The 27,083-nt window shown below is 40.0% G+C and overlaps 2 protein-coding genes and 2 non-coding genes across 6 annotated transcripts in view; all 4 read left to right on the forward strand.

Moving 5' to 3' along the window:
- Window positions 1-1,795: 1,795 nt before the first annotated feature.
- rps4x (ribosomal protein S4 X-linked) lies at window positions 1,796-10,636 on the forward strand. 3 transcript variants are annotated; one of them, XM_044183451.1, is made up of 8 exons: window positions 1,796-1,853; window positions 2,234-2,302; window positions 2,895-2,972; window positions 4,115-4,295; window positions 6,862-6,959; window positions 7,636-7,807; window positions 7,948-8,105; window positions 10,473-10,636. In XM_044183451.1, exons 2-8 carry the CDS (start codon window positions 2,300-2,302, stop codon window positions 10,572-10,574), a joined length of 792 nt encoding a protein of 263 aa, XP_044039386.1. In that variant the 5' UTR covers window positions 1,796-1,853; window positions 2,234-2,299; the 3' UTR covers window positions 10,575-10,636. The 3 variants fall into 3 exon arrangements, with proteins under 3 accessions (XP_044039386.1, XP_044039388.1, XP_044039387.1); XM_044183453.1 differs by lacking the exons at window positions 1,796-1,853; window positions 2,234-2,302 and adding an exon at window positions 2,399-2,417; XM_044183452.1 differs by lacking the exons at window positions 1,796-1,853; window positions 2,234-2,302 and adding an exon at window positions 2,562-2,580.
- On the forward strand, window positions 4,542-4,617 carry LOC122870828. The gene has a single exon (XR_006376712.1). It is a non-coding gene; the product is annotated as a small nucleolar RNA SNORD61 (small nucleolar RNA).
- Window positions 8,316-8,387, forward strand: LOC122870827. The gene has a single exon (XR_006376711.1). It is a non-coding gene; the product is annotated as a small nucleolar RNA SNORD61 (small nucleolar RNA).
- A 9,834-nt stretch (window positions 10,637-20,470) lies between the features above and the next one.
- Window positions 20,471-27,083, forward strand: part of nhsl2 (NHS-like 2) — a 156,009-nt gene continuing 149,396 nt past the window's right edge. The window contains 1 exon segment of the mRNA XM_044183455.1: window positions 20,471-23,068. Within this exon segment, the coding sequence (XP_044039390.1) occupies window positions 22,762-23,068 (307 nt within the window). The 5' untranslated portion in view covers window positions 20,471-22,761.

Raw genomic sequence — 27,083 nt, forward strand, 5'->3', positions numbered from 1 at the left:
AGTACCTAAGACCATAAATAATTTGATTTAAGTAGCCTATATTGCCATTTCAACTGTTGCAAAACTCTTTGCCTCTTGTAAAAAAGATAATGTATCTCAAGAAACTTCCTGGTTAATGACGGCTGGATGGATAAATATTCTACAAAGAGCAAACAATTAATAAGGCTATAGCAACAGCACACGCAATAACAAACAAAAAAACAGAAAGGGATGCTAATAATTAAGGATGGCTACTAAATCATGACCTGTTTTGGGTGTACAAAGTAGGAAAAGCACTTTTAAAAAGGGAATCTGGCTGAAATGTGTGTGTTTTTCAAACAAGAAGCGATCCAGCTTAAGCCATGCAGGCTCATGTTATTACTGCCATCAGCTGGACTTTATTACTGTATTATACAATATTGCAGCCTTTAGACAGGCAGTTTAAACAAATGTCACCTCCTTATTCCTTTTGTAATATGACTCCAGAAATCTGCCTTTCATCCTATAACGCTTCCTGGATTGAGTGGTCAGCACAACGGTGTTTTTAAGGAAGTGGGTCAGGAAATTAAAACGTAGACGGGTCCCCAACTTGCTTCTGGCTACAGGCCATGTTGCTGAGCTCCTCCGTGTCTTTGCAAAATGTAAAAATGGTCAGAATAAAATGTAGGTTAGCGGGTTGATTGTACCCTGAAAAACAGACTTGTGCACGCTCTGAAGATTTATGTTTCAAGAGAAGAAAATAAGAGAATAAAGTGGGCCGCCACAGATAAATGTGTGAATATACACACGGGAGCATTTTTATTAGGAATAAATAGAGTTCAGGTTTGTCCCGGGCTTTGGGATTAGTTCCTGCAGCCTGGGGGAAGCAGAGATGCCTTCAGAGGGAGAGAGACGGCTTGTGTGCATCAGTTGGTATCATTTGGCAGAGGAAGACACAGATCCAGGAGGAGTTTTATCTCCATAAGTGTAAACAGGACTGGGCTCTGCCTGCCTGCCACACTGGCATTTCCTGACCAGGACAGTCTGAAACACAGGGACAGAGGGAACTAGCAGCAGGGCAAAACGGAGGGTATATGTGATATTTTAAATCTTTAGCTTTATCACTCTTATGCAAAGATATGGTCCTATTTTTATTTAAATCCACATGCATCAAATGAATGGAAACTCTTACATTAAATTAGCCCATGTAACTGGAATTTGTTTTACCTGTTTAATTCTAGTACAGTTAATGTTTTCATTATCTATCGCGTTCTCCATTTACTTTTATGATTGTTGATTTTAATTTGTTCGCTACATGTGTGAAGTACTTTGTAACCTGGGTGTTTGAAAGGTGCTCTATTCTTATTATAATATTCATATAAACAATTAACAAGACTTCACATGCTCTTGGAGGAGTCATTTTAGCAGATACAATATTTACATTTCTTTTGTTTTTTACTCATGAATAAATGTTTTGGTTGAAACAGTTTCCAAAAATGCAAAGCTCCTTATAAGAGTCTAACAATATATATATATAATTAAATTCCTTTGAGTGCAGTTTGTTCAACTTATCTCCTCACTTCATTTGTGTCGTAATACACTTCCATAGTTACCATTCATATATGGTTCATATACCTGTATTTTTATTTTTATGTAATGCTTTATAATGTATATTAATGTAGATTTAGATTGAAGCTGATAATGCATATAATATTCTAGGTTATATCTTATCTATCTGTCTATGGTGACACTGAAGATGCACTGAAGATGCAGTATGGCGTTATGTGGCAGATTTTTCTTTTCTAATGTCATAAGTTATGATAAGATAGGATAAAACTTTACTGATACCCAGGAGGGAAATTAACGTTACAGCTGCACAAGAACCAGAGAGACAGGTAGAAACAGGATGCAGATAAGTAGAAATTAAAGGTATACAAATAACAAACAAATCAAATTAAAAAGATATAGGCTTATACAGCGCAGTTTGAAATATATATATATAGTTTTATTTGTGCATAATAACTAAAAGCAAGCATAGTCCCACTGTAAAAAATATAGCTCTAAAGATAACAACTATAATCTAATATTAATATGCTTTAATACATTATCTAATGATAAGGCATGCCAAGATCATATATATAACCAAACAAGAAGATATCTACAAAGGTTTTTCCTCAAAAACGTATAGTATACAGACCACAACAACGATTGATAACTATAAAGCGAAGGGAAACAGTTTTTAAATTGCGACGTTCACTGCTTTTGTCCCTCCCAGTCTGCCGTAGTCGGCCTTATCATTCAATACCGGAAGACAAGAGGTCCTTTTCCCGCAGACTCCAACATGGTGAGCAGGTTTCCCTCACGATTCCTCTCTGAAATAATCACTAAACATCAGTTTTTTCTGTTGTATTATCACACACATATATGTCCTAGTTTGAAATTCCACATCTTCTAACATGGTAGATGTCTAAATTGTAACCTAAAACGGTGATTCTTGCTCTTTATTGATGATTTAAAATGACCTAACCCCACTTTGGTTTTTTATCACCCACGGCTTGTTAGCTTGACTGTGGCTATCATCGTTAGCTTGCTAAATAAACGGAAAATTGCCCGTCGTCAATGGTAATGTCGCTTTTCTATACGCTGCACTGGGCGATTTTTGTATTACACTTTTATGTTTAAGTTTAATAAACAATGGCACGTTTAATATCTTAAGTAAACGATAATGTTAGCCTGGCTAGGCCGCAGCCGGTTGTGCTAATCGGCATTCATTCCTACGGCACGTTAGCATACCATGCTAACCGAAATGAACTACTATCTCTACTTATCGGGGTTTCCAGCATTGTCCACTCCGCAAATATACATTTGTGGCTCTTCTTACGTTCTCGGACATTTGTTTGTCCCGTTATTTGACCGGTCTTGTTCACTTTCTCCAGGCAAGAGGACCGAAGAAGCACCTGAAGCGCGTCGCAGCGCCAAAGCACTGGATGCTTGACAAGCTCACCGGAGTTTTTGTAAGTAACATTTGTTCCAGCATTTCCCTTAATTTAATATTAAATGATGTGTCGTTTGGATTTTATCTACATTAACCGTTATTGTTTAAACTTAAAGGTAGCTTTGTATGTTGGGGCGTCAAGTAAAATCCTCTCTGAAGGATGGGTGTGCATGTTTGGTGTACTTGAGAAAAATCGCTATGTTTGCAGTACGTTGTGCCTCATGTATTTCCATCACATTCAAGTTAAAAAACAATGGTGGTTTTTGATGTTTGAAAGGTATTTTTATTATAAAACTTGGGCAAAAACATGTATATGCTGCTCAACTAAGATTTTAACCAGTTTCTTTGGAGATGTGTCACAACTGTCATAATTAGGATTAGAGTTGCTACTTGGAAATTTGGTTAAATGTCTTTTTAATGTGCAGCAGACTGAATAGTTTCCATCCAAGTGGTTTGAGACTTTTGGAAATACCTTCAAAACAGCGCTAAGTGTTAAACTCTGGGTTTTCAATAATGACCAGGGATTTAACCTTCAGAAGAACACATGCTTTGTTCTGTGACTTGTTTATTATATTAATATGTGAAGGGCACAAACTGGGACTATGTTGGCTTCATCATATGACACCAGTAAAACTTCTGGCTCATTTAAGCATGTTGAACAGAAAAATCTGATCTTTTCCAGTCAGAAGACATTCACTTTAATGCATTACTAGATTTGCTACGTGACATTTTGGCGATGCAACCGCAGTTCAAACTATTACACTGAGATTCATGTCTGTGTCTTTTAGACTTGAGGGGCCAGTAATATATATTTTTACTTTTTTCACATTATTTTCATCACCAGCTGACCGACTGTCAATCAACATTGCATATTAATCTTTGAAAATTATGGAACGTTTTGAAATAAACGCTCATTGTTACAGCATGCACATGCTTTAGTGGATAAATTAGGTCTGTTAACAGTAACTTTTACTTCTAAACATGGATGTGAAGTTAAAACAAAAGGCTGGATATAAGCTTAGAGTGGTAGCTGCACGTTATGGTCCTTTTAATTTGAACAAGTTTCTTCTCAAGCTCTGATCAGTAGTGTAATGGACCATGTACAGCCATCTCTCAAGATGATGATGATGATGATAATAATACGACTTATTATTCTCTCAGGCTCCTCGTCCTTCCACCGGCCCCCACAAGCTGAGGGAGTGCCTGCCCCTCATTATCTTCCTGAGGAACCGCCTCAAGTACGCCCTGACCGGGGATGAGGTGAAGAAGATCTGCATGCAGAGGTTCATCAAGATTGACGGCAAGGTCCGCACCGACATCACCTATCCTGCTGGATTCATGGGTGAGTTGACTTATTAGACTTCATAGTTTTCAGTGCAGCTCTAATGTGCTGTAGGATTTTAATGTTGAGTAAGAGAGTATTCACAAATTCTGCAGAATGGGTCTTTGGTTAGTGTTTTGCTGCTTGTTCTGAGTCTACAGGTAATGTTTCATAGGATTAAGTAGATCTGTACATTGCTGTAATGTTGAATGTGTAGGATTGAACTTATACCGCAATACTTCTGTCAGTCAATAGGAGGCAGAAGGAGCAATGATGAATATTTGGTTTTGATCAGAAATGAGCTGAAACTACACAACCAATTCCTCTAAGAAGTTCTGAGCTCCAACTACAACATTTAGGTATTTCTAACTCATTGTCAGCTCTCGTTAAAGGCAAGTAAATATTAGTCTCCCCGTCGAGCAATGCGAAGCGGGAGTTGCTTTATTCCCAAAAGTGACTTTGAGATTAACTTGCTTCTAATTTGGTAGACTAAATTTGAGACTTTATTTGAGGAAAGTGGCTCTTCAGAGAGAGCTTGAAAACCACCATTTGTCAGTTTTTGAACATGGGCAGGACATCAGCTGTCACTTCAGGTGAGTCTGTTCAGGAACAGGTTCAGTCTTCATTAGACGTCCGTGTTTCTTCAGTCTTGGTTGTCAGATCTGACACTATCCTCTCGTTCGCTGTCTGAAAGGTCAAGCTTTTACATTTTCAGTGCTCTTTGGATTTGTGATTAAATTTGTCAATGAAAAAAATTTGCCATATTGGACAAGGCTGGTGTGGATTGCAGCCGGACAAGGCGAGATATTGAGAGGACTAAGACCGTTAGATTTTTATTTATTTTGATGCAATGTAGCCATTTGGAGGAGGACTGGTGATTATTGGACACATTTTGCCCACACCACAGAACAGATGGGGCGACATGAGCTTGTCCCACTTGGTGAGATTAGAAGTCATGAGAGTTTGGGAACAAAACAAACATCTCCTTCACTGTCAAACCATCAGTGCTGTCACTTAAAAAATAGAGAGAATTTCAGGGATGAACAACTTTCTTCTCATTAGATTTTCTGTATATTGAACGATTTGTCAAACAAAAACATGCATTTTCTTCTTCAGTGTTCCTTTGGCGTAAACATGTTTGAATACTGGCAGACTTATCTGTTCAGCCCTTCAAATTTAATTTACAGTATTGTATGAAGAATCTCACAACACTTCATTGGCTCAATATCAACTTTTTGTAGTAATTTTTTTTTCTAGTCTTTCAACATATTTTTCACCAAAGGCAACAAAATGAGTATTGCGGAGCGGGCAGTTGGACCTTTTTAACAGGAGTTGATGGTTTTTTGTACACACGCCTCTTTCAGACCTGTCACCCTGTCAGTTTTCTTTTCACCTTGACGCTGGCCAGCAGCCCCATATGGAGATGTGGCTTTTTAATTTCTAAATCCAAGGGAAGCCTTCGCAGCATGATGACGGCGGCCTATTTATATACATTCGCGCTAACACTCGGTCACTCTGGGCCAGCAGCAGAGGAGTGACTTTATTAAAACAATTTCTGTTGCAATATAATCGATACCTACTCTTCAAGACTCTTTTCCGTCTTGGAATTATTATGAAATACTGAAATGTTAATGTTGGTTTATCCTAATTTCTCTAAACTGAAATTATTTTGACCGTTTTGGCTAAAAGTGTTTAAGGTGACCGAAATTAAACAAACTGGCATTTTGGAACAAAGCGTTTCCACTGTATTACATTGTGCAGACATTGTCATATTTAGAGTGTTTTTAGATGTACAGCCAAATGTGAACCAAAAAGGACATTTGGCTGTGCATCTAATCTAAGTGTCTTGAAAGATACTGAACCCCTACCTGATCTGTTGAAGTCACTGAATGAGCCTGGTACCTGAGCATCTGGCAAGTGGAGACTGTTGAAGGTCACACTTTTGTCACATGTTGTCCATGTCCCGCTTCAGATGTGACATGTTGCTCTTGGCTTCCTCTGGCTTTTGGTCTTAGTTTTATTCCAAGATGGTAAATTGGTATCTCGAAGGAAATCCATTATTAGTGATTTGGAGTGAAACTTGTAAAATGAGGCAGGTTGAGACAGTGTAGGTTGGAATGAAGGCAGTTTTTCTAAAGGGACCTGAGTTCAGTTACAACGTACTGTCATGTTTTTGACTTAAGTGTGGGTAGGTGATAATGGTTAAACTTGGCAAGACAACATGGGAGTAAATCAGTGTTGGGTCATAGTGACGGGTTGGCAATTACCTTCCAAGCATCAGCTCTTAAATTAGGAACAATAGTAATCCTGTCAGGTAGAATATTAATAATGTAATAGTAATAGTGTAATAGTGTTTGTGGTTTTGACAACGAATATAAACAGATCATTAGGAGTAAAGATGTGGTCGGTTGGAAGTAAAAATTAGACTCCGGTGCATCTAATGGCAGACTAAGACTTGAATTTGTGATTGTTTTTGTATTCAATGACTTCTGTACAATCCAGAAGGTGCTAAACTCCAGTATAAGTACCACTTATACATTAAATAAAAACATGATTTGGATGCTAAGACTGTTTTCTGTTCACACAGATGTGATCAGCATTGAGAAGACCGGTGAGCACTTCCGTCTGATCTACGATGTAAAGGGACGTTTCACGGTCCACCGCATCACGGCTGAGGAGGCCAAGGTAAGAAACAGATTTTTTTTTTATTTTTTTATTTTTTTTAAACGTGCTTGTAGCCTTGTAGTCCTTCATCTTAATTTTTGAGGATTGACTACTCCTTGCTTCTATTTCATAATGCTGGTCAAGTACCACCATTAAAACAAGATCTCTATCAGAGAAGAGTGTTGAGAGGAAAGAATAAGTAGCAAAAGGTGAAAGTTGGAAGAGACTAAAACATTGTTGGTAATAGTGTGTTCTTGCTACACAAGTCAGAGCTTAAGTTTGTTGTACTGGCCGAATTTTGAGATTTGGCCGATTCTTTGCTGATTTTATCTGGTGTAATTGGCATGTGAGGTGGGCTTTAAGGATTTAGTTTTTGCCTCTCACCAAATTTGAAGATCAGCTGTGTTTCAAACTGTTTTAATCTTCAAATCCATGGTCAAATCTGGTTTAAAACCTCTGCTGTGAGAAGAATTACAGCAGACTGGAGAGGCAGAGTCGGTGATGGTTGATGTCCAGATGAAAGACTCAAATTTGACAATTACAGTTTCAGTTTGTAACAGATATGTAGTGAGACGTTCTCTATAAAATTTGATTCCTCTCAGACTACGAGTGTTTAGAGTAGAATTATTTGCGCTCTGTCATGCAGTCATTAACTGTTCCTTGTATTTTTCCTAACCCATCCCCTCTTCCTCTGCAGTACAAGCTGTGCAAGGTGAAGAAGATCATGATTGGCACCAAGGGAATCCCTCACCTGGTGACCCACGACGCCCGCACCATCCGCTACCCAGACCCCCTCATCAAGGTCAACGACACGATCCGCATCGACCTGGACACCGGCAAGATTACAGATTTCATCAAGTTTGATACTGGTAGGTTCCTCTCACTGCTGGAACTGTTGGTTCTTTCAAGATAAAGAAGCAGCCTTTTATGTATTTAAATACTTTTGATGAAGAAAAAACCTCTGACATGATTGCATTTTTTTCTTTTCTTCACCTTCTGCTCCCTCCAGGTAACCTGTGCATGGTGACTGGCGGTGCTAACTTGGGGCGTATTGGTGTGATCACCAACAGGGAGCGTCACCCTGGCTCTTTCGACGTGGTGCACGTCAAGGATAGCACAGGCAACAACTTCGCTACCAGGCTCTCCAACATCTTTGTCATTGGCAAGGTAAGGCCACACAGAAATATTCTCTCTTTTATGGCCCTCACCTATTCCTGAAGAGCTGTCTGTGAATTCGCTACTGCATTTAAGAACTTACACGTATTAAGACATCCTCACAGAAGATGTCAGGATTGCCATCTGTATTAAAGCCCCATCATACCCACAAAGGAAAAATCACCCGTAACAGAATATTTACAGAATTCAGATGACTTTGGAGCAATGATGACGATTTTGGTTTTGATCAGCAATGAAAATACACTACCAATTCCTCTAAGAAGTTCTGAGCTCCTTGAATAGAAAATCTTCAACTAAAAAGTTTTCACGTCATCTTTTTAAAAAATTAATCTTTTTAAAGCTTTTTTTTCCAAGCACACGTTGACTTTTCCTACAAACCTGAGGTTGTGCAAGTTAATGGAACAAAAGATGGAAATTAGCTTTAAGGTAATTTTGGCATAATACAGCAAATGGCAACATTTATGCTAAATAAAGTACATGGTCCCAGTGAAATAAAGTTTTAAAAAAAAATGAAAAATAAAAGCTGACTGCTTCAATCCATGAAGCCTAATTTCATAATAAATAATACCTAGCCATGCCGTGAGAAAGTATTGTTTGCTCAAGAAATAATGACAAAATAAGTAGACTACAAAATGCCAACATACATAGTAAAATATGCCATAAAAAACATTGATGAAGTTCTCCTTGGGCCTGACAGATTTAACACAAAGCAGGTGCTCCTGATACATGGGAAGGCAACCAATGTCCACAGCAAAGGGAATGAATTGTCAAAAAACAATCAAGGCACACTGCTACAAGTACAAAAGTTCAAATACCTTTTATTGTAATGGCTACATGATTAAACACAAGGCCGATGTGCATTGACCGCATATGGCCGTCTTCGTCAGGGTAAAAAAAACAAACTCACACTAAAAATGTTTGCAGTGTTTCATGTAAAGGGAGTAGCTACTTTTGACTGGGGAACAAACAAAAACACAGTAAGTTGTAGCTCAATGTGACCTCTGTCCTGTGCTGTGGATTCTCCCAAGATCTGTCCTTTTTTTGAAGTACATGGTTCATACCCCATAGGACAATGTGACATCCTGAATATGGGACGTTGTCAGTGTATCTACGCAAAAGTCTCTCTCGTTGAAAATCTTTCAGTTTTGTTTGGGGTTTTCTTCTGCTGACTTTGGCAAAGGCTCCTAACTCAGAGGTAGATATTCAGCGACATCCTGTGTAAAAAGCTTTATGAATTGTTCCCTGTCCCATCAAATCAAACGCATGTAATGATTACAAGGACCAGGCCTGTGGAGACTGTCTGTAGTAAAACGCTGCACACTTCTCTCTGCTGCCTGACATTTATTTGGCCGCTGGTCTGACAGGAGCTGTCAGCAGCACAGTCGTCTTTCTGCTGCGTGACATTTATTCGACGGCCTCAGACCTGCGCTTTTCATCACCTTGATGACGGCTCTGCTGAAGTGTTGGCTGTCAGATGAATGTTAGCACAATCAAGTGTTGAGCTTCTCCTTTTACTATATAATACTATTCAACTGACTGCATGATGAAATTTTTCTGTTGGCCACATGAGACCTTAACAAAGCTTGTCTCGGCATTATCCCTCTCCACTCCAAGTTCTTGGAGTGCAAATTCTTCTTGCACATATCTTTAATGGCTATGAATGAGGTTATAATGTAAACTAACTTCATATGTGAAAGCTTATTTGGTTCTTTATCTTTCTGTGGAAGAAAACAAACTGAACACTGAAGGCTCGTCTCCTAAATAAATGTTTGCCAGATTTCCAAAGAAACCAGTTCAACCACGAATATGGACTTTAATGAATCTAGGCAACAGTACAACTTGATAGATGAATTGGGGGCTGCAGCTAACAATTTTCATTGAATCTGCTTTAAAATGTCAGAAAATAGTCAAGAATTTCCAGTGTCATTTTCCAAAGGTGGTGCCTTTTTTATCTATTTGTCAGTCCAAAACTGAAACATTCGGTTTACTTTCACATACAACAAAGAAAAGCAATAAATCTTCACATTTGTTAAGTTGCAATCTGAATTTTTGGGCTTTTTGCTTGAAAAACAGCTCAGTTCTCAATAGCGCCTGTTTTACATCAGTTAAGATTTTAATAAGCTGTTTATCAAATTGTCCCATCTTTGCGAATTCTCTAAATATGTATACATTGTTAAGAAGTTTAGTGATAATAGGTTTTATCGAGTCATTAAGTGCCTCAGCCGACGTCAACTTGAATGCACGATTTTTCAATGTCAAGAAGCAGCCCACAGAATACGACATCATGTCCCAGAGTCCACCTGTTGGCCATCTGCATTAACATTAACAAATTCATTTTTTTCTCCATCCTGTCTCCAGGGCAACAAGCCGTGGGTGTCCCTGCCCAGAGGAAAGGGAATCCGTCTGACCATCGCCGAGGAGAGAGACAAGAGGCTGGCCGCCAAGCAGGGCAGCAGCTAAACTGGCCACACACAGGACAGCCTGACACCCTGGTTTTCAAATAAACTGTTATTTACAAAACACTTGGCTTGTTTTAGTGTGTTTTTTACTACTGTTTTGTCACAAGACCTCCTACTCGGAGCTAGAAGTGCATGGGAAAGTGACCCCAGGTCCCAGGGTACCTGCGAGTCCTGGAGAAGTTGTAATACCTCTAGAGACATCCTCACAGTGGACATTTTGACTTGTCTAAGCAGGAAAAGCACTGGTGGAATTAATTACATTAATGATGGCTGCATTCCATATAGGTGAGCCAGTTCCCTGGTATTGTACATGCCCACTGACATGGCTTACTAGGACATTTAATCTTCATTAATGTTATTTACAGATGTGCCTTTCTTGCTTTGATGAGTCAAAATATCTGCAGTGAAAAGCGTCTGTTCAGGTGAACTTGAAACATTAAATGCATATTTTTGTCCAAATTCACTTCAGAAACAAATTAAAGTCAACAGTTTATTCTTTTTAAAATTAGGACAATGGGAACATTAATACACTTTTTTACAAGCTAGGAAATTAAGTTTCTAGAATGACACATGGCAACTGAACGACCAGTGTATACAGTGGTTTAAAATTAATTTAAAAGATGATCTGCTGCTCTTAAACTTACTGGAATAAGTTTTTACTGGAATTAAACTGAACAGTCTGAGGAAGAGATGTCAGGGCAGCTAGCAGTTTTTCAAAAATACAACTGACAACTTTATTTGCTGTATCATCCTCTCGTGCGTAATGATGCCACAATAAGTGAAACATTCCTAACCTCTGAACCATATTTAGATAATTCATTAAACCTTAATTTTCGAGTCAGTTTTTTCTTCTCTGAAGAGACATTAAAAATTAAAGAAATTTTTAAAATGGGTTACACGGGTAATTTTTAATTCCTCCTAAATGTAAAGAGTGTGTTATTGTGAATTGTTTGTTTGGAAAGAGACATCTGCTCTTCAATTTAATTTTTTGTTGTTTTTTGTTAAGTGGCAAACCAGTAGCAGTTGAACTCTAGTCTCCTTATGTCTGTTTTGTTTTGGAGCGCTAACATCACTCTTTATAGCCTTGTTAGCATTAGAGCACACTTGTTTATCAACTCAACCAGACGTTTCCACAGCAGACATTTTGAGTTGTCACAGCAGGGAAAAGTACAGGTGGAACTGATAGCTTTAATGATTGCAATGCAGCAATTAATAACAAAAGTCTATCAGTAAAAACATTTTTATGTGAACTGGCCCTTTAACTCCTCCGTAGGGGCTACTTTTGCATGAGATATCTGATCCTCTTCCTCTGACCAACAATCCCTCCATCTTTCACCTGGAGGCAGCCCATCCCCCCTCCCTTCTTCTATCTAATCCCTCCATCCTCTCCTCTCTTTCCATCCCATCATGCACTCATCCATCTGTTTATACTCTTAATTCCTCTGCTCCCTCCTTTCTTTCCTTTTCCCCCTTTTTTCCTACCTTCCATCATTTCTGTTTCAATATATTTCTTCCTTTCTCCCTCTATCCCTCTTTGCATCTATCCCTTCCTACTCGTTTCCTAGATCCGTCCTCACTTCCTTCTCTAGTTTTATTCTTTTTCTCTCCTCAATCCTTTTTTACCTCACCCTTGTAGCTTTCACCCTTAACCAGTTTTCACCTTTCTTTCTCCATCTTTTTTTGAAACTATTCCTCCATAAGTTAGCTCTCTTCCTCTTTTCCTAGATGCATCCTCCCTCCACCCTTTCTCGCCTCCTCCCATCTTTCCTTCCTTCCTTTCATTGATTCCTACAATCCTTCCCTAAATAGTTTTCTACTTTTTCCTTTCCATCTCTCAGTCCCTCTTACCTCCATCTCTCTCTCTCTATTCTGATCTTTTCCTCAGTTCCCTTCCTACATTTTCCTATATCCCTCCTTACCTCATCCTCCCTTACCTCCTTCCTTCCTCAAATTGATTCCTTTCATCTGTCCCTAAATATTTTTCATCTTTTTTCTTCCTTCGGTCAATCCTTCCCACATTTCCCTTTTTTCCCCTACGTCATCCTTCCTCAGTTTTCATCTGTCTTTCTCCCTCCAACCTTCTTTGCATCTATCCTTTCATGATTTTACTCCCTTCCTCTTCCTCTTTCCTTCCCTACATACAGTAGTTTTCATCTTTTCTCTCCTTCTCTGAATCCTTTCTACCTCCTTTTATCTTCTATCCTTTCTGTTTCAATATTTCTTGCTTCCTTTCTCCCTCTATCATTCTTTGCATCTATCCTTTCCTGCTTTTGCTCTCTCCTCTTTCCCTAGATCCTTCCTCTCAGCCCCCTATACCTCCTTCCTTAGCTACATTGATTCCGTCTTCCTTCCCTGAAATAGTCTTTTTCTTTACTTAATCCTTTCTACCTCCCTCTTTTTACCATCTTCCCACCTTCTATCCTTCCCTAAATACCTTCCATCTTTCATCCTCCCTCCATTCTTCTTTGCTTCAGTCCTTGCCTAATCTTGCCTGCCCTCCCTCCCTTTTTCCATCCCTTCTTCTGTAAATAGTTACCATCTTTATCCTTTCCCCCTGTCCCATCTCATCGTCCTTTCCCTACATGGATTTCTACCTCCTTCCTCTCGTTCCTCCATCTTTCACTTCATCCCTCCACCTCTCTGTGTTCTGACTTCAGTACCGGTCCATATGGTGACTGCTGGGATACAGCCTGCTCCGCGCTGCAGAAACCTGGCCTGGCACACACCACCTCAGTGTGTGTGTGTGTGTGTGTGTGTGTGTGTGTGGCATATCCTGTTCAGGCCCTCAGATTCACCTGTGTGTGTGTGTGTGTGTGTGACGTATCCTGTTCAGGCCCTTAGATTCACCTGTGAGTGTGTGTTAGTTTGTGAGAGAAAGCGCAAGAGATCAGCGCTGCCCTTCTCTCCCCTGACTTCCATTTCCAACCCCGCCTCTCCAACACATGATTCATACCATAACAACACACACAGCAGGAACGTGTGTGTTGGTGTGTGTAGAGAGTGGCATGGCTCGCTCCCATGACCGTCTGCTCTTTGACACTGTGCAGTACAGTAATCCATCATTTTTGGCAGGGAGCAGTAAGGACAGTGTGTAAGGACAGTGAATCTGGTGCATTTTAGAAAGGGGGAAGTCAAGTTGAGCGTTTAATATCTGTAAAATACAGTTGCTGAAAGTGTCGTCATTTTGACAGTGTTGAGTTTACCGCTAACCTTAGCAGCACTGTCATGAGTTGAGACTGTAATGCTCATTTTTTCCCAGAAAATACATATTTTGGATAGATATAAAATATGGATAAAAAGACCTTTACCACTAGTTGAAGGAAAAAAAAAAGAAAGAAATTGTCCTGAGGGGGGCCGCAATAGAAAATAAATTATACCTCAATTGTTACCTCAATCAAAAGAGGTTATCCTGAATGCCAATGTTTAAGCTAACATGCCTACAGTTAGCTAACATAAGTTAACAACTACTGAATGTAACATTTGTGGCTTCTAGCACCTGACATTAACATATAATGTCTAATATAGCATTATATTAGCATATTAACATACTGACATTAGCATGCTAACATGTGGTATGTATCATTTAGCATGTAAGCATTCTATCATAAGCATGGTTCTTATGCTAGCAAGTTAAAATGCCAGCTTTTAGCTTGTAACATTTTAGCATGTTAACACAGTATGATAACATGCTAAGAGTTGGCACACTAACGTTTAGTATGTAATTTTTAGCATGTCAATATGCTTACATGAACATATTCTCGTGTTCAGTTAGCATGCTAACATGCCAACATTTAGCTTTAGCATGTTAACACAGTTTGATAATATGGTCAAAGTTTAGCATGTAATATTTAGCATGTCATGCCTACATGAGCATATTCTTGTCTTCAGTTAGCATGCTAACATGCTAACATTTAGCTTGTAATGTTTATTACAATTTAGGTCTTATTGTTTTTGTTTTGGTGATTGTTTTATATCAGTAATAATCACACTGTACACACCAAGTTAATTACAGAGATCTAGGAACACTTCAAATTGCTAAAATAAATAATCAGAAAGGGAGAAAACAGTTATGTAAATAGTTATAAAAATCCATCATAGTTTACACACCGTCTTCCATGTTCAGCTTTGTACTGATAACAATATCGTAACTGACAGAAACATTGCCAAAGCTACGAAAATTAGACTCAAGTTGTAATAAACTAGAATTACCCGTATAACTGTGAGACTATCAGAGGCACGAATTGAAAACAGACCATTTGAATCCACTGGTGTGATGATGAACTTTGACCTTGGCATGACTCAAGGCTGCAGTGTAAACAGATCTGTATGTGAGACAATGCAACGAAATGAAACGACAGATTTTAAATACTTTTAGAGTTTGTGGTTCACTAACAAATCGAAAGTGGTAGTGTTGTCCCCGTTTTTATTGGCCTGGGACCAGTTCTTGTAAACAAATGAGTGCACGCACGCACACATGCACACATGTATACATGTACAAACACAATCTTTGAACATTTGAAATATGAGACTCGCCAGACGCATGCTTTGCTCTGGTCCTGCTCTGCATCCCCTTGTGAGCAGAGCAACAATCACATTTGATTCACACACACATTGCGCAGTCACACAGAGGCTTTGAAGTGCATTTGGCTGGATGTTTAGAAAAGCAAAAGAAATGTGAGCTGCAGAGGAAATATAGAGAAAAACATCCACTCAAAGAGCAGAAAACTAATATGTTGCATTATCCTACAGAGGATTAAACACAGAGCAGGAAGGCTGCACAGACTGACATTAAAACAGAGATAATAACAGGCATTCAATCCCTATAAATGTGTCTACTTAATGCATTATTGTACATCAGTTCTGCACACTTTGTAGCCATCACACAAGAGGCTTATTATCAGGTTGTACAGCTGTAACAGTCCAAAATTAACGCCTGGAGAAAGTCAAACTGCTCTTGTTTTGCAAATATATTAGACTTTTCAAAGATTCAGCTGTGTTGAAAATGTATTTTTTGTCCTTCAGTTACTCAGAACCTCGGCTTGGTCCTCAGCATGTGACGTCAAGGTCGTTCATTTTACAGAATCTAGATAGAAAAAAAGTCCTAAACGTTAAATATATTTTCAAATGTAGGATTTGGAACTGGGTGGTCTGTGATTGGCTTGTGAGTCGATCAGGGGTGGGGTTAAGATTGAATCATCACTTTTTCATGTGGGCTGCCAGTATCTTAGAGATTTCAGAGAGGTGTGACATCCTTATCATTTTATCCTGGTTGCTGGCCTCCATCAGAGCCAAATACAGCACAAATATGAATATTTAGATATAAATAATTTATGGCCAATAAATGCTTCAGTAAAACAAAACCATACCTACATTAAAAAGTATTGCCAGGTAAGTTATATGTATTGTTTGGGCCCATAATTTAGGATGTTATGTTACAGCACACGATGCTGCAGTTACTTCCTGTTTACATGATTGATAATTACATTAATTGCTTTTGAGTGGACAGATCTTTCCTAGCAACCAATTTATATATTACTAAAGTCTTTACGAGCTAAGACATTTCTTAAATTTCAATGACACAACCCAGTTATATATAGCTACTAAGAACTAAGGAAGGACTTTACACACAAATTTAGTGATGGATTCATGAATAGCTGGTGCAACCCAATCCAGGAAAAAGCCTTTACCTGGTTTTCAACATTCTTGGCTTTTAAACACTTAAAAGTAAATAATGTTTATCTGCGATCCTTCTTCACAAGTTAGTGTGTGGTAGTTAGTGGACAATTCGTGAGGACACAGTTCAAATAAAATGTATTTTTTTTTCCTTCTCAGATTGTTTGATTTGAAGGATTTTCAGAGGCCTGAAGAGGTAAAAGTATCCAGTATTTCACAAGAGTAAACTAAATATAATTTTTTGGTATTACTTTAATCATCTTGTGGCCCCTCAGATTTATCTTGGGACCCTCTTAGGAGTTCACGACCCCTAAGGTTGGTAACCACTGAAATAAAGTACTCATCACCTATAGTGTCACTTTGGAAGAAGGGAGTCGAAGTGGGCAAAGTAATGGAGGTACATTTGGAGCGTGCTCAGAACGCTACAGAGAGTGGGCCGAGCTGCTGAAACAATGAACTCAGTCATCTGAGGAGGAGGAGGAGGAGGAGGGTGAGCGAGGGAGTGGGCGAGGACAGCTGTTTCTAATCAATTGCTTCCATGTGATTGACTGACTGTCAGCTGATTGGCTCGTTGACAGGCGAGGTCGCAGGCTGTAGGCGGGCTTTTGACAGCTAGTTCAACCTGTCTGGTTTATATTTGATGACTAGCTTGTCAGTTAATTGACTTAAGTGACATGTGTGGTTGTCATGGCAACTGATTGGCAACGTGACAACACTGATATGATTGGTGTAACGTGTAACTGTACCGATGATGTAATGTGGCCGCTCCCATCCGCTTCGTCTCTCTTTCTCCAGTCTCTTGCAGTAGTAGTCTTGCATAGTAGTTTATATCAACATTCATGCTGTCGTACACACGTACACACACACACACACAGAAACACGCACGATCCCTCTTTTCTGTGTCTCTTAAGTTTCTCATGTTGATGTTTTCAATTGTGTCAATAAAAGGCAGTTTATGTTGAAATTCCTTCTCTTTCTCTCTCTCCATCCCCCTCTCCATAAGACAGACACAGACTGCATGAACAAAAACATTTAGGTAGGCCAAGTTCACGTCTGGGAGGAGTTTCTGAAGGGGGCCCAGGGGGCGCTCTGAGGACCAGATGTGCTTTTTTGGGGGAGGAGGGAGAAGGGAGGAGGGATACGTTCACAAGCCTTCGAGAAGAGGAACGGGGAGTTTTCACAAGGCTCCAGAGAAAGTGGAGAGTCGTGGAGAGTGTTGTAGAGAAATGCGCTGAAACGTCAATGTGCAGTGAATTCAGCTCAAGCAGGCCGAGATCTGTGCAGCTGGACGGTTCACTGCAATACAGTAGAGTATGTTCTTTAGTTGAGAAAGAAAGGGGCAAAAGTTGTCACAAAATGATTAAAAGGACGAAATAAATAATGCGAGGATTTAAGTTCTTTGAGAAAATTATCATTCGCAGATATTGAGTGTTAAATAACTTTTTTAAAAACTATAAATAAATACCCACGATAGGCTGATAAATCTGAGGGCTTGCATGATGACTAACAAGGAAAAAAAAGACATTTCTGCTACACATTTTTTATCGTTTCAAAAGTTCTCTCCAATCTTTATTTTCTTCTTGTTAAATATTGGATGGAGTTTTACGTCCTCAGGACTCAGACAGAAAAAGACGGAAAATCACTCTGAAAAACAGCTCACAGACATGTTGAGCACTTCCAAGATCAACCGCAGTAATAAGGTCAAAGGTCAGAGCTGTTAAAACCTCCTGATTGTGTAAAACACAAAGAACACGAGAGACAGAAGGTTGAGGTTGATATTATTTGCAGCAGGTGGTTCAATTCCTAATCAGTATCTGAGGTATTGTTCTTAAGAGACATAGGAACATAAATAAACATGTTGACCTCAACAAAAGGTACAATCCACCTCACAGCCAGTAACCCTGTCTTGACATGTAATTGTGGCAGCCATCTTGGATCAATATGTGCATCTGAAAATGCCAGAACACAGTGCTGAGATGCATCATTTCTGCAGCTTTTATTTAAATCTATTTTTTTAAACCCAAACTATAATCCTTCCCTAAATTTGACTGAGACGTTTGAGTCCCTAAACCTAACCAAACCTTAATCACCGCAGTGACAGATCAGAAAACATTCATTTTCTTATTGGTAGTTTTTGACAATTTTCAAAGGCACTAAGAAATGACGATTAGCACGTCAGACCACTCATTTGTTTTCAAATTTTATTTAGTGAATTTCTGAGCAAATAATGGATAACAAGTGGCATGTCAAGTTGATGTTTCACTGTTTTCAGCTGACTGGTTTTAGGGGCCTTTAATATGTAGCCTACTTGGTGGTACATGATATCCTGCTAAAATACTGAGGCTAAAGCTGCAAGTGTCAGGGAAAAAGTTAGCATCCTCACCAGTTAAAGTTCCCCTCCAGACACGTTTTACGTTACGCTATGATTAATATTGATATGATTAATGTTGTGTTTTTTATTAGATAGTCACAGTAGAGAGAAACAGGATAAACAGGGAAGAGAGAGAGGGGGGATGACATGCAGGTGATGGGGCTGGAAGCACATCCACTCTTTCTTGTCATTGAGAAATTCTGGATCTCTGAATGCCCCGCCCACCACTGCTGCGTGTTAGGTTGACTGGTGTTAGGTTGACTGGTGCCGGTGAGAGCATGGATGTGGGTGAGAGACATACATCCATGGTGAGAGATCGGTGCTCGCTGAGATGGGTAGTCAGAGGAAACATCGGTGAGATTCGGCCATACATGTCTGAGCCTCAGTCAGACTCATATTAGGATTCTATTGTGCACCAAAATCAGTGACTAGCGGACCACAAAATAATGTGGTTAATGATGTGCTGCTTGGCTTTGGAAGTAGGCTAACACTACGTTAACATTACTACTGTAGATAGTAAGCTAGTCAGCTGGACATGCTAACCTTTGTAGCTTACTTTCGTGCAGATAAACACAGTTTAATCCATTCCTTACTCTTTGTCTTGTGTTTTTAGTGTTTAGATTGTTTTTTGGAAAGGCCAAAAAACCCAAACATACCTGCACAGCACTTGACAGACCTGCCTGTGCCTAGTTAGAGTTACTAAGCTATGATTGGACAATTGCTGCTTGGGGGAGGGGCCAAATGGTGGCAATTTTAAAGTGCTAAAACAAAGGAGTGAGGTGTGTCATCTTTACAAAAAAAAAACATGGCAACAAACAAATCAATGGCATTGGTAAATTGGTAAATATGTACGATTTTAAAAGTGCATGGAAACGATTTTACAAGTTTTCTCAGCATTAATGGACAGATATCACATTAGACTGACGATGGACAGAAGTAAATCAAAGCTTAGCCATAGCCACGTCCCCCAAATTGAATAATTATGGGTGATTAATGTTGAATATTAATATGTGGGTAAAAGGTCTTCAAAACACCTGAGGAAGACATATGAGAACAATTACATTAATCAGTTAGTATTAGATTCTTCAAATCTCATTTTGGAATTAAACTCCTAATTCATGCGTCATTTCTCATGAGAGGAGGTGAACAGAGGACAAATCATAATTGTAAAGATTTACAGCAGAGGATGCGAGCAGCTGGCTGGGGAAAACAGTTGTGAAGCAAGAGGAATAAAACAGCTCCAGAGAGGGAGGATAGAGCTTCTCCACCCTTCTCCTCCTCAGAGTCCAGGGGGCCACGTCATTGTGCCTGAGAGGCTCCTGCAGAGATGTGATGTCTTAAAGAGATATACTCTGACCTGCGTCTGTTGTGTTAGTTTTCTCTTCCCTGTGCACTTGTTATCACTTTGTGGGGAGGAAAAAGAATCCACTCTGAGAAGTTGGTTATGTTGGTTGACCAGAAAGATTTGGCTCGGAGCAGGGATGTGTTCAGGGGCTACGAAGGAAGCAGGAAAACAGAATACTCCCAAATGTACAAGGTGTGCAGTGAAATCTAATCATAATCTAATCGTAATCAGGGTTGGAGGTCTCGAGACAGGTGGGCTCTCATCTCAGGCTTGAACTTGTTTTGTTTTCAAGTTTTAACTGCTTGATTTTTGATGAATAAAACTGTGTACATTTTTAGTATCTGCATTAGTAGTTTTACTAACCGATACCTGCAGACGCCACTAATACAGCTTCAACCAAGCTTCAATGATTTGAGAGGAGTGTGCAAGTTGAAGAAATAAAAGTTCAAGACTCCATCTCAATAACTTTAATCTTATATTCTGTTTTTAGGGTGACTTTGTAACAACTGTCCAGGCACTACAGATGAAAAATAGCCTCTTGGCTAACAAAAAAAAACCCCCCACTGTATTTCTGTTAAAGAGGTGAATAAATAGAACACCTGTGAGGAACTAAACATGTGTAGCACACTATAAGTTTTAAAAAAGTGTAATGAACAAATATAAAAATCTATGATTAGTGGGTTTTTTTCTTGGCAGGCACAATAAGCTTCAGCCTGCAACTTTTTGTTCTGTGAAAATCTTTTGTGTTGTGTTATAACAGACCAAAATAGATTTTAATTTCAATTCCAACTCAAAAGAAATCAGTTTTCTGTATTCTTCCATGTACTGGCTCCAGTTTTCAGTGAGATATTGACCACTGTTTGTGTGTCTAACTACACTTTTATTCACCATCTCTTCACAGTTGCAAAGTGCAAAACGTGTGCAGGAATTATGTTAGAAATAGTTCATTTAAAGCATGGGTTTGGTGCGGCGTTAAGGTCAGGGACGGACTACTGTCTTTGCCTTCAGTGCTGCAACAGGAAGAAGATTTATAACAGTCTCTTATTTCGCGTGATCTTAGTAGTGTGTAATGTATTCAAGCACTGCTGTCGCCATCTAGAAATACGAGATGAGGCCTGGACCTGTATTCAGTTTATAGCGTAAGAGAGACAAATATGGATGTGTGAAGCCAGTATATAACAACATAAAAAACATGACAATTGTATTGAGAACATACGTGAAAAACTAGCAATTAATCAACAACAAAGATAAGTCAAATGAATGATATAGACTACATGGCCAAAGGTATGTGGACACCCAAGCATTACACCCATGTGTGATTGCTGAACGTCTCATTGCATAAACTGTGGGAATTCATCTGAAGCTACAGCGGCCTGCATGCATTCTTCTGGTTTCAGGCTTTCCACCAGATGTTGGAACCTGGCTGCAGGGATTTGCTCCCATTCAGATACAAGAGAATCAGTGAGGTCCAACACTGATGTTGGGCGATAAGGCCTGGATGGGGTTGAGGTCAAGGCTCTGTGCAGGTCAGTCAAGTTCTACCATTTCGTTATGGACCTGGCTTTGTGCACGGGGGGCATTTTCATGTTGAAACAGGAGAGGAGCTTCCCCAAACTGTTGGGGAAAGCTAGAAGCACACTGTTATCTAAAATATCATTGCATGCTGTAGCATTACCATTTCCTCCAAACCACGAAAAAACAGCCCGAGACCAAAAGTCCACACAAGTATTTGGACAGCTCACTTCTTCTGCTCATTTTCTTCCTGCTCGCGAATACACCCACGTGGGCGCGCACAGTTACGCGCAGTGGTGCATGAAGGACTCCTGAGGAGTTGATCCATCCCACGTCTCACTCCATCTTCTTCCTCGATCCATTCTGCCTCCTCATCTCTCTTCTCCTCTTCCTACTCCATCTCTCTTCTTCTTCTCTTCCTCCTCCAGACAGGTCTCCTTCTCGGGAAACACCAGACTGTTGCGCCCCGTGTCGCCGCGTCAAGCCGGACAGAATAAGATCTGATGTCGGGCTATTTGGCTTCAAGATAAAAGCACGTATAGAGGAAAAAACCCCAAAATGACTCAAAAATATGTTACCAACAACACTCAGTACAGTTTAAAATAATGCGATTGCAACATTAATTATGTGAAACTGGAAGATGTAAAAGCTGTGAAAATGACTACTCATGTTTCTAGAAGTGAGTGGGCAGAATCATGTAAACATCGCAAAACTAGTTGGTTCACCTGTTAGAGAAACGCAGAGTAAAACTATTTTAATTTAGTTTCATGTAATAAACTTTATTAGGGCCAAAGTGGTTAAAATGACATAGTTTCACTCTAGTCTTATATAGTCTATTAGCTTATATGGCAGTGAATGTATACTTTCAGAACTAATCTTCAAATTATTCTTTGGGACTTTCCTGGTTTGGATTACCAGACAAAAAACCCCCCCCCAAAAAAAAGAAATGGAAAAAAACAAAAACAACAAAAATTCGGGCTTTGATTTTGAAAGTTTTATCCGGATGTTTTGTGTGTTACACTCTGGCTAATTTGACACCAATCTTCGCAGCAGCTGAGTCTCTCCTCTCCACCGAAGAAAAAAAAGAAAAAGAGAAACGCTCACTCGCAGTAAAAACAATGAGGGCGCACGACGCGCAACTCGCTCCAAGCGTCTCCAACAGCAGCGGAGTTTTTCCTCCCGGAGGATTCGTAGCATGCGTCTGTGCGCCAACCGGAGGGAGAAGGACCACAGGAATATAACTTGACTATCTGCGGAGTTTGTTATCTTTTTGGAGGGGAAGAAATCATGCCTTTTTGCAAACGGTCGGTACTTCCGAAAGATGTGTGCAAGCCCGACGGCAGGAGGCTGCGGGAGGCGAGTCAGCAGCAGCGGCAGCAGGCGGAGATTTTCGGGGATTTGGTGGACGTGTGTGGCTTCACCCTGTGCTCGGTGCTCCGGCAGCTCTCGGATCTGTCCCGGCACTCGGTGAGCATCCTGGAGGAGCTGGAGGGAGAGCTGGTGTCCATCTGCCACCGGTCCGGCGCGCTGGAGGGCAGAGTGGCCCGGCTGCAGAGGCACGTCGCAGAGCTGCTCAGCAAGCCTCCACCGAGAAGTAAGAGGAAATAAAAAAAAAACCATTTAATTAAAAACACACACACACACACACACACACACACCTGGAGTCACTTTACAGAGCTTTCAGTTGCAGAAGGAGAGTTGAAGCAGCTTTTTTGTCTGGTGGTGCCAAAGTCAGTGGTGTCAAACTTTGGGATATCAGCCCAAATGCTTTTCTGGAGAGATTTGTGGTTTGTCAGGGAGTCTTGTTCATGACTCACTATGAGTGCAAACAGTGAGCGGTCATCTCTGCCCTGTGCATGCTCCAGCTTCAGATTTATTTAGGGTGTGAGTAAGTGAGAGGTTTATTATTGGAGGGTTTGTTATTGTCAGCTGGCGGAGAGGTGTCCTGCGTTCAGTTGCTGCTGGAAATATCAGAGTTTGACGCATGAACACTTAAAATGATCCGGAAAAGCGATTGAATTCTGCTGGGAAAAGTGGGGATTTAAATAAATAAACATGAATTAATTGGCAATATGTGACGTCCAAGGGGGTGGAGACCATGTGAGCATGTCAACAATTGATGTAAGAATGAGATGAGTCATTGTTAGGAATTTGTTTCTGTTTTGCAGTTTTAAACACACTAGCTGGAACAGCAGGAAGGATAAGCGTTAAAAAGCCATACAACCTTTTCTCACCAGTTAACCTTTTGTGACAGTGACTTTGGTTCTCAGATGTGCAGGTTTACAAGATGCTCCTGAAGGCAGCACATTGTGGGTGTGGAGAGTGGAATGTGAACTCGGTGTAAAAGCAGAGATGTCATGGGTGTTGTCGGGTTTTGTCCCTCTACCTGTCACTTTGTGCCTGTCACCTCCTTCACTGCTCCAACTCCTGCTTTTTTTTTTTTTTTGATTTGTTTCTTCTTTAATCTTTTTTTGGACTTTATTGTCCAGTTCTGGAGTGAGTTGTAGCAGCTCAAAAGAATCTGTGTTTGGATTCGAGATGATGCTCCTGTGAGTCAGTTGGAGGTTAAAGCCCCCCTCTGCTCAAAAATATGCTTTGCTTATTGTTACTTTATTTGGATGTTTGAATGATGTATGTGCAGAATTTGACACTAGAATGCTGTTTTCACATTCATCTGCTGAAGGAGGAAAGTTTCTCTGCGCTCACTTAAATCTGAGTTTAGGACGTGGTCATATGAGATGATTTGGTGACATCACAGCTAGTGTGGAAGCTAATCATGGCCCGGTATGAAACTTACGCTAGTGGCAGCCGCCCACCCTGAGTCTGGTTCTGCTTCTGCCCTTCAAAAGGAAGTTTTTCCTTGCCACTGTTGGAATTGTTGTGTCTCTGTAAATAATATTATATTATATAAGTGCAATGAGATAACTTCTGTTATGAATTGGCGCTACATAAATAAAAGTTAATTGAATTGACGTGGGAACTTGAAACCTCCAGTGCACAAACACTGAGAATGGACTTTCATTGAAGTAGGAGACATCTTGTGTCCAGCTGTTAAACCTTTGAAATGAACAACATTTGCATATTCATAGTTTCTGGATTTGTAATTAAGTAATTTAATCTTTTTTGTAGAAAAACCACATCAGACACAAATTATTATCTAAAGCAGAGTATTTTTAAATGTCTTCAAAATCTGTAAGATTCTGCTGACTTTAAGAGTCATTTTCAGGGACAGTTTAGGATTCAGACTTGTCCTGTTTCGGGGTAAGAAATCCAAACTTTTAGAGTAGAGACTGCATTGTCTGTTGTTGCTCAGTCAGGGAATTCTCATGAAATCATTTTAAAACTACAGATTTTCAGGATTTGCTTCCTTCAGTCGTTCATATTTTGCATTTTTAGACTGTTTTTACACATGAATGAGTTTTTTTTGTTTTCAAACACAATTGCCTCACGTGGGATGAACATATGTAGAATTGAACCTGATCCTTAACTGTAGCAGTGCACTGGCCTAGAATAGAAGGATTTTAGGCGTTACCATATATTTTAATTAAATTTAGCAAAAACAATCGCATGCTTTCAAAGCCATTTTTTTAAATGATCAAACTGTTTAAGACTTACGCAGTGTGTCTACACAGGAAGCTGCGTTTTTCAGCCGTCCGTCTCACGCAAGTCTGACGTAACAGATACGCTCCTATTTTAATAACGGCTCATTTTTACACTTCAAAGTCTATTTTCTTCCGTTTTTATGTGGATAACTACAGTGATTGTGTGTTGGGCTCTGAGTGATGCCAAAACCTGGGTGACCTACACTCAATACTGTGCCTGAACGCATCCTGTGTAGACACAGATGGAGGACTGAAGCTGCTGCTGCTGCTCTCGCTATGCCTCCTGTGTAGACACGGTGTTAGTTGTACTTATCCCCACAATCTTAAAGAGTATTCTTTTCCAGATAAAACTTCCACTAAATCAGAAACTTGTGGTCTTCCTGACAGACAGTTTGAAGGGACGCTTGGCTGGCTGGTTGGGTTGGTTTCAGACCTGTGACTTTCTGTGCGCAGGTCACCGTGTAGTCGACAGTAGAGTCAATCAATGATCTAAAATGACCCTGTGATACATTATATCAGCTTACAGTACAATACAATTCAAAACTGTTCCACAGCACATCAATACCACAACAACAATCACATGGATGCTTTTATCCAAACGTACGAGGACATATTCTGTAGCTGAGCTCTACATTTCGCCATCAGTGTCACCAGGACACATCTACGTCTACCTGAGTTAGTTCCCATGCAGGTAAGATGCAGCCCAGATGGGAGATTTGACTGCGGCTGCCAGCCTATTTTACTCTGCAAACTTTGCACAAACTTATCGCGGGGAGTTTTCTCTTTGTTTGCGTTACAGCTCAAGAGAGAGCAAATGAATAAGGCAAGCCGACTGAACAAGAGTTTATGAGGCTGTTGGCAGTGTGTGTGTGTGTGTGAGCACGTACAGTATGATAAGAGAAAGTCCCTCTAAACACAGACCAGATGTAGAGCTGGAAAGACGAGAGGAAGAAAGATAAAACAAAACGCAGCTCGCCTTTTAGTTTACTTTACCGTGAGGAACTCACCCGTGTGTTGGCCTGTGTGTGTGTGTGTGTGTGTGTGTGTGTGAGAGAGAGAGAAAAAGAAGCATTTTTCTACATGTGTGCAAAGATCCTTCTTTTCTCTCCTTTCTAAATCCTGTGTGGGTTCTTACTGTATCACTAACATGTGGGCAGGAGCACACGGCTAAACAATCAATAGAGCCGGCCCGGGCCTTCGTCTCTCATCATCATCATCCCCTCTCCAACACCTCTTTCTTTCTCTCCTACTGTCTCAGCAAAGATGGAAAACATTGCTCTAACTTTCCCCAAAAGAATCACAAGGTATACATTTGGGTTTTCCTCCTTTGCTTATTTAAAAAGCTCAGGCTCTGTTTAGTGTTTTCAACCACTTTCTTCTAAAATCCAGTTTCCACGCTGCGTCCCCCGTTGCTTTACTCAACCCAGTACTGCATATCATTGTCTTGTGGTGTCTGAAAGCCTCCCATTAATAAATATTTAAAATTTTCCACATTGTAATATTTGATAGCATGTTTCTGATGATTAAAATGAGGAACTGAAAGGTATGATGTTGCGTACTGGGAACACACCACATGAGTCACTGTGCTATGTGTGCACTTTGGAAGTCAGTCGGCTTCCTGTCCTCAACTGCCTCGGCCAGAGAAGGAGTCTGGTGTGCTCTGTGGGCCCAAAAACGTGGAAGTCCTCGGGAACCTCAAAATGTTTATCTGCGTATTCGCCTAGTGAGCAGCTTCTGTAGACACGAATGGGGTGCCATCTTGGAACACAGTACATTCATGGGTTCCACACAGAGTGAGACACCAGGAAATGAAGACATAAAGTAAAGATTAAAAAAAATACTGAATTATTACATAAAGAGGCAATGGATCGTTTTCACCTAATGTTTATCTATTTATTTTATTTTTATTTTATTAAATGTTTTGATTGATGTGTTATCAGATGACCCCAGTCTTCCAAAAATAGGGTGAAATCCATGCAGCAGAGGATTAAAATCCTTTGAAATCCT

This window comes from Siniperca chuatsi, linkage group LG22 (assembly GCF_020085105.1).
Source record: "Siniperca chuatsi isolate FFG_IHB_CAS linkage group LG22, ASM2008510v1, whole genome shotgun sequence".
Taxonomy (NCBI): domain Eukaryota; kingdom Metazoa; phylum Chordata; class Actinopteri; order Centrarchiformes; family Sinipercidae; genus Siniperca; species Siniperca chuatsi.

Excerpts from the sequence above, each read along its gene's own strand:
- rps4x (XM_044183451.1), top strand. Across the intron at positions 6,960-7,635 it reads TCACGGCTGAGGAGGCCAAG|TACAAGCTGTGCAAGGTGAA; the intron begins GTAAGAAACAGA and ends CTTCCTCTGCAG. Across the intron at positions 8,106-10,472 it reads ACATCTTTGTCATTGGCAAG|GGCAACAAGCCGTGGGTGTC; the intron begins GTAAGGCCACAC and ends TCCTGTCTCCAG.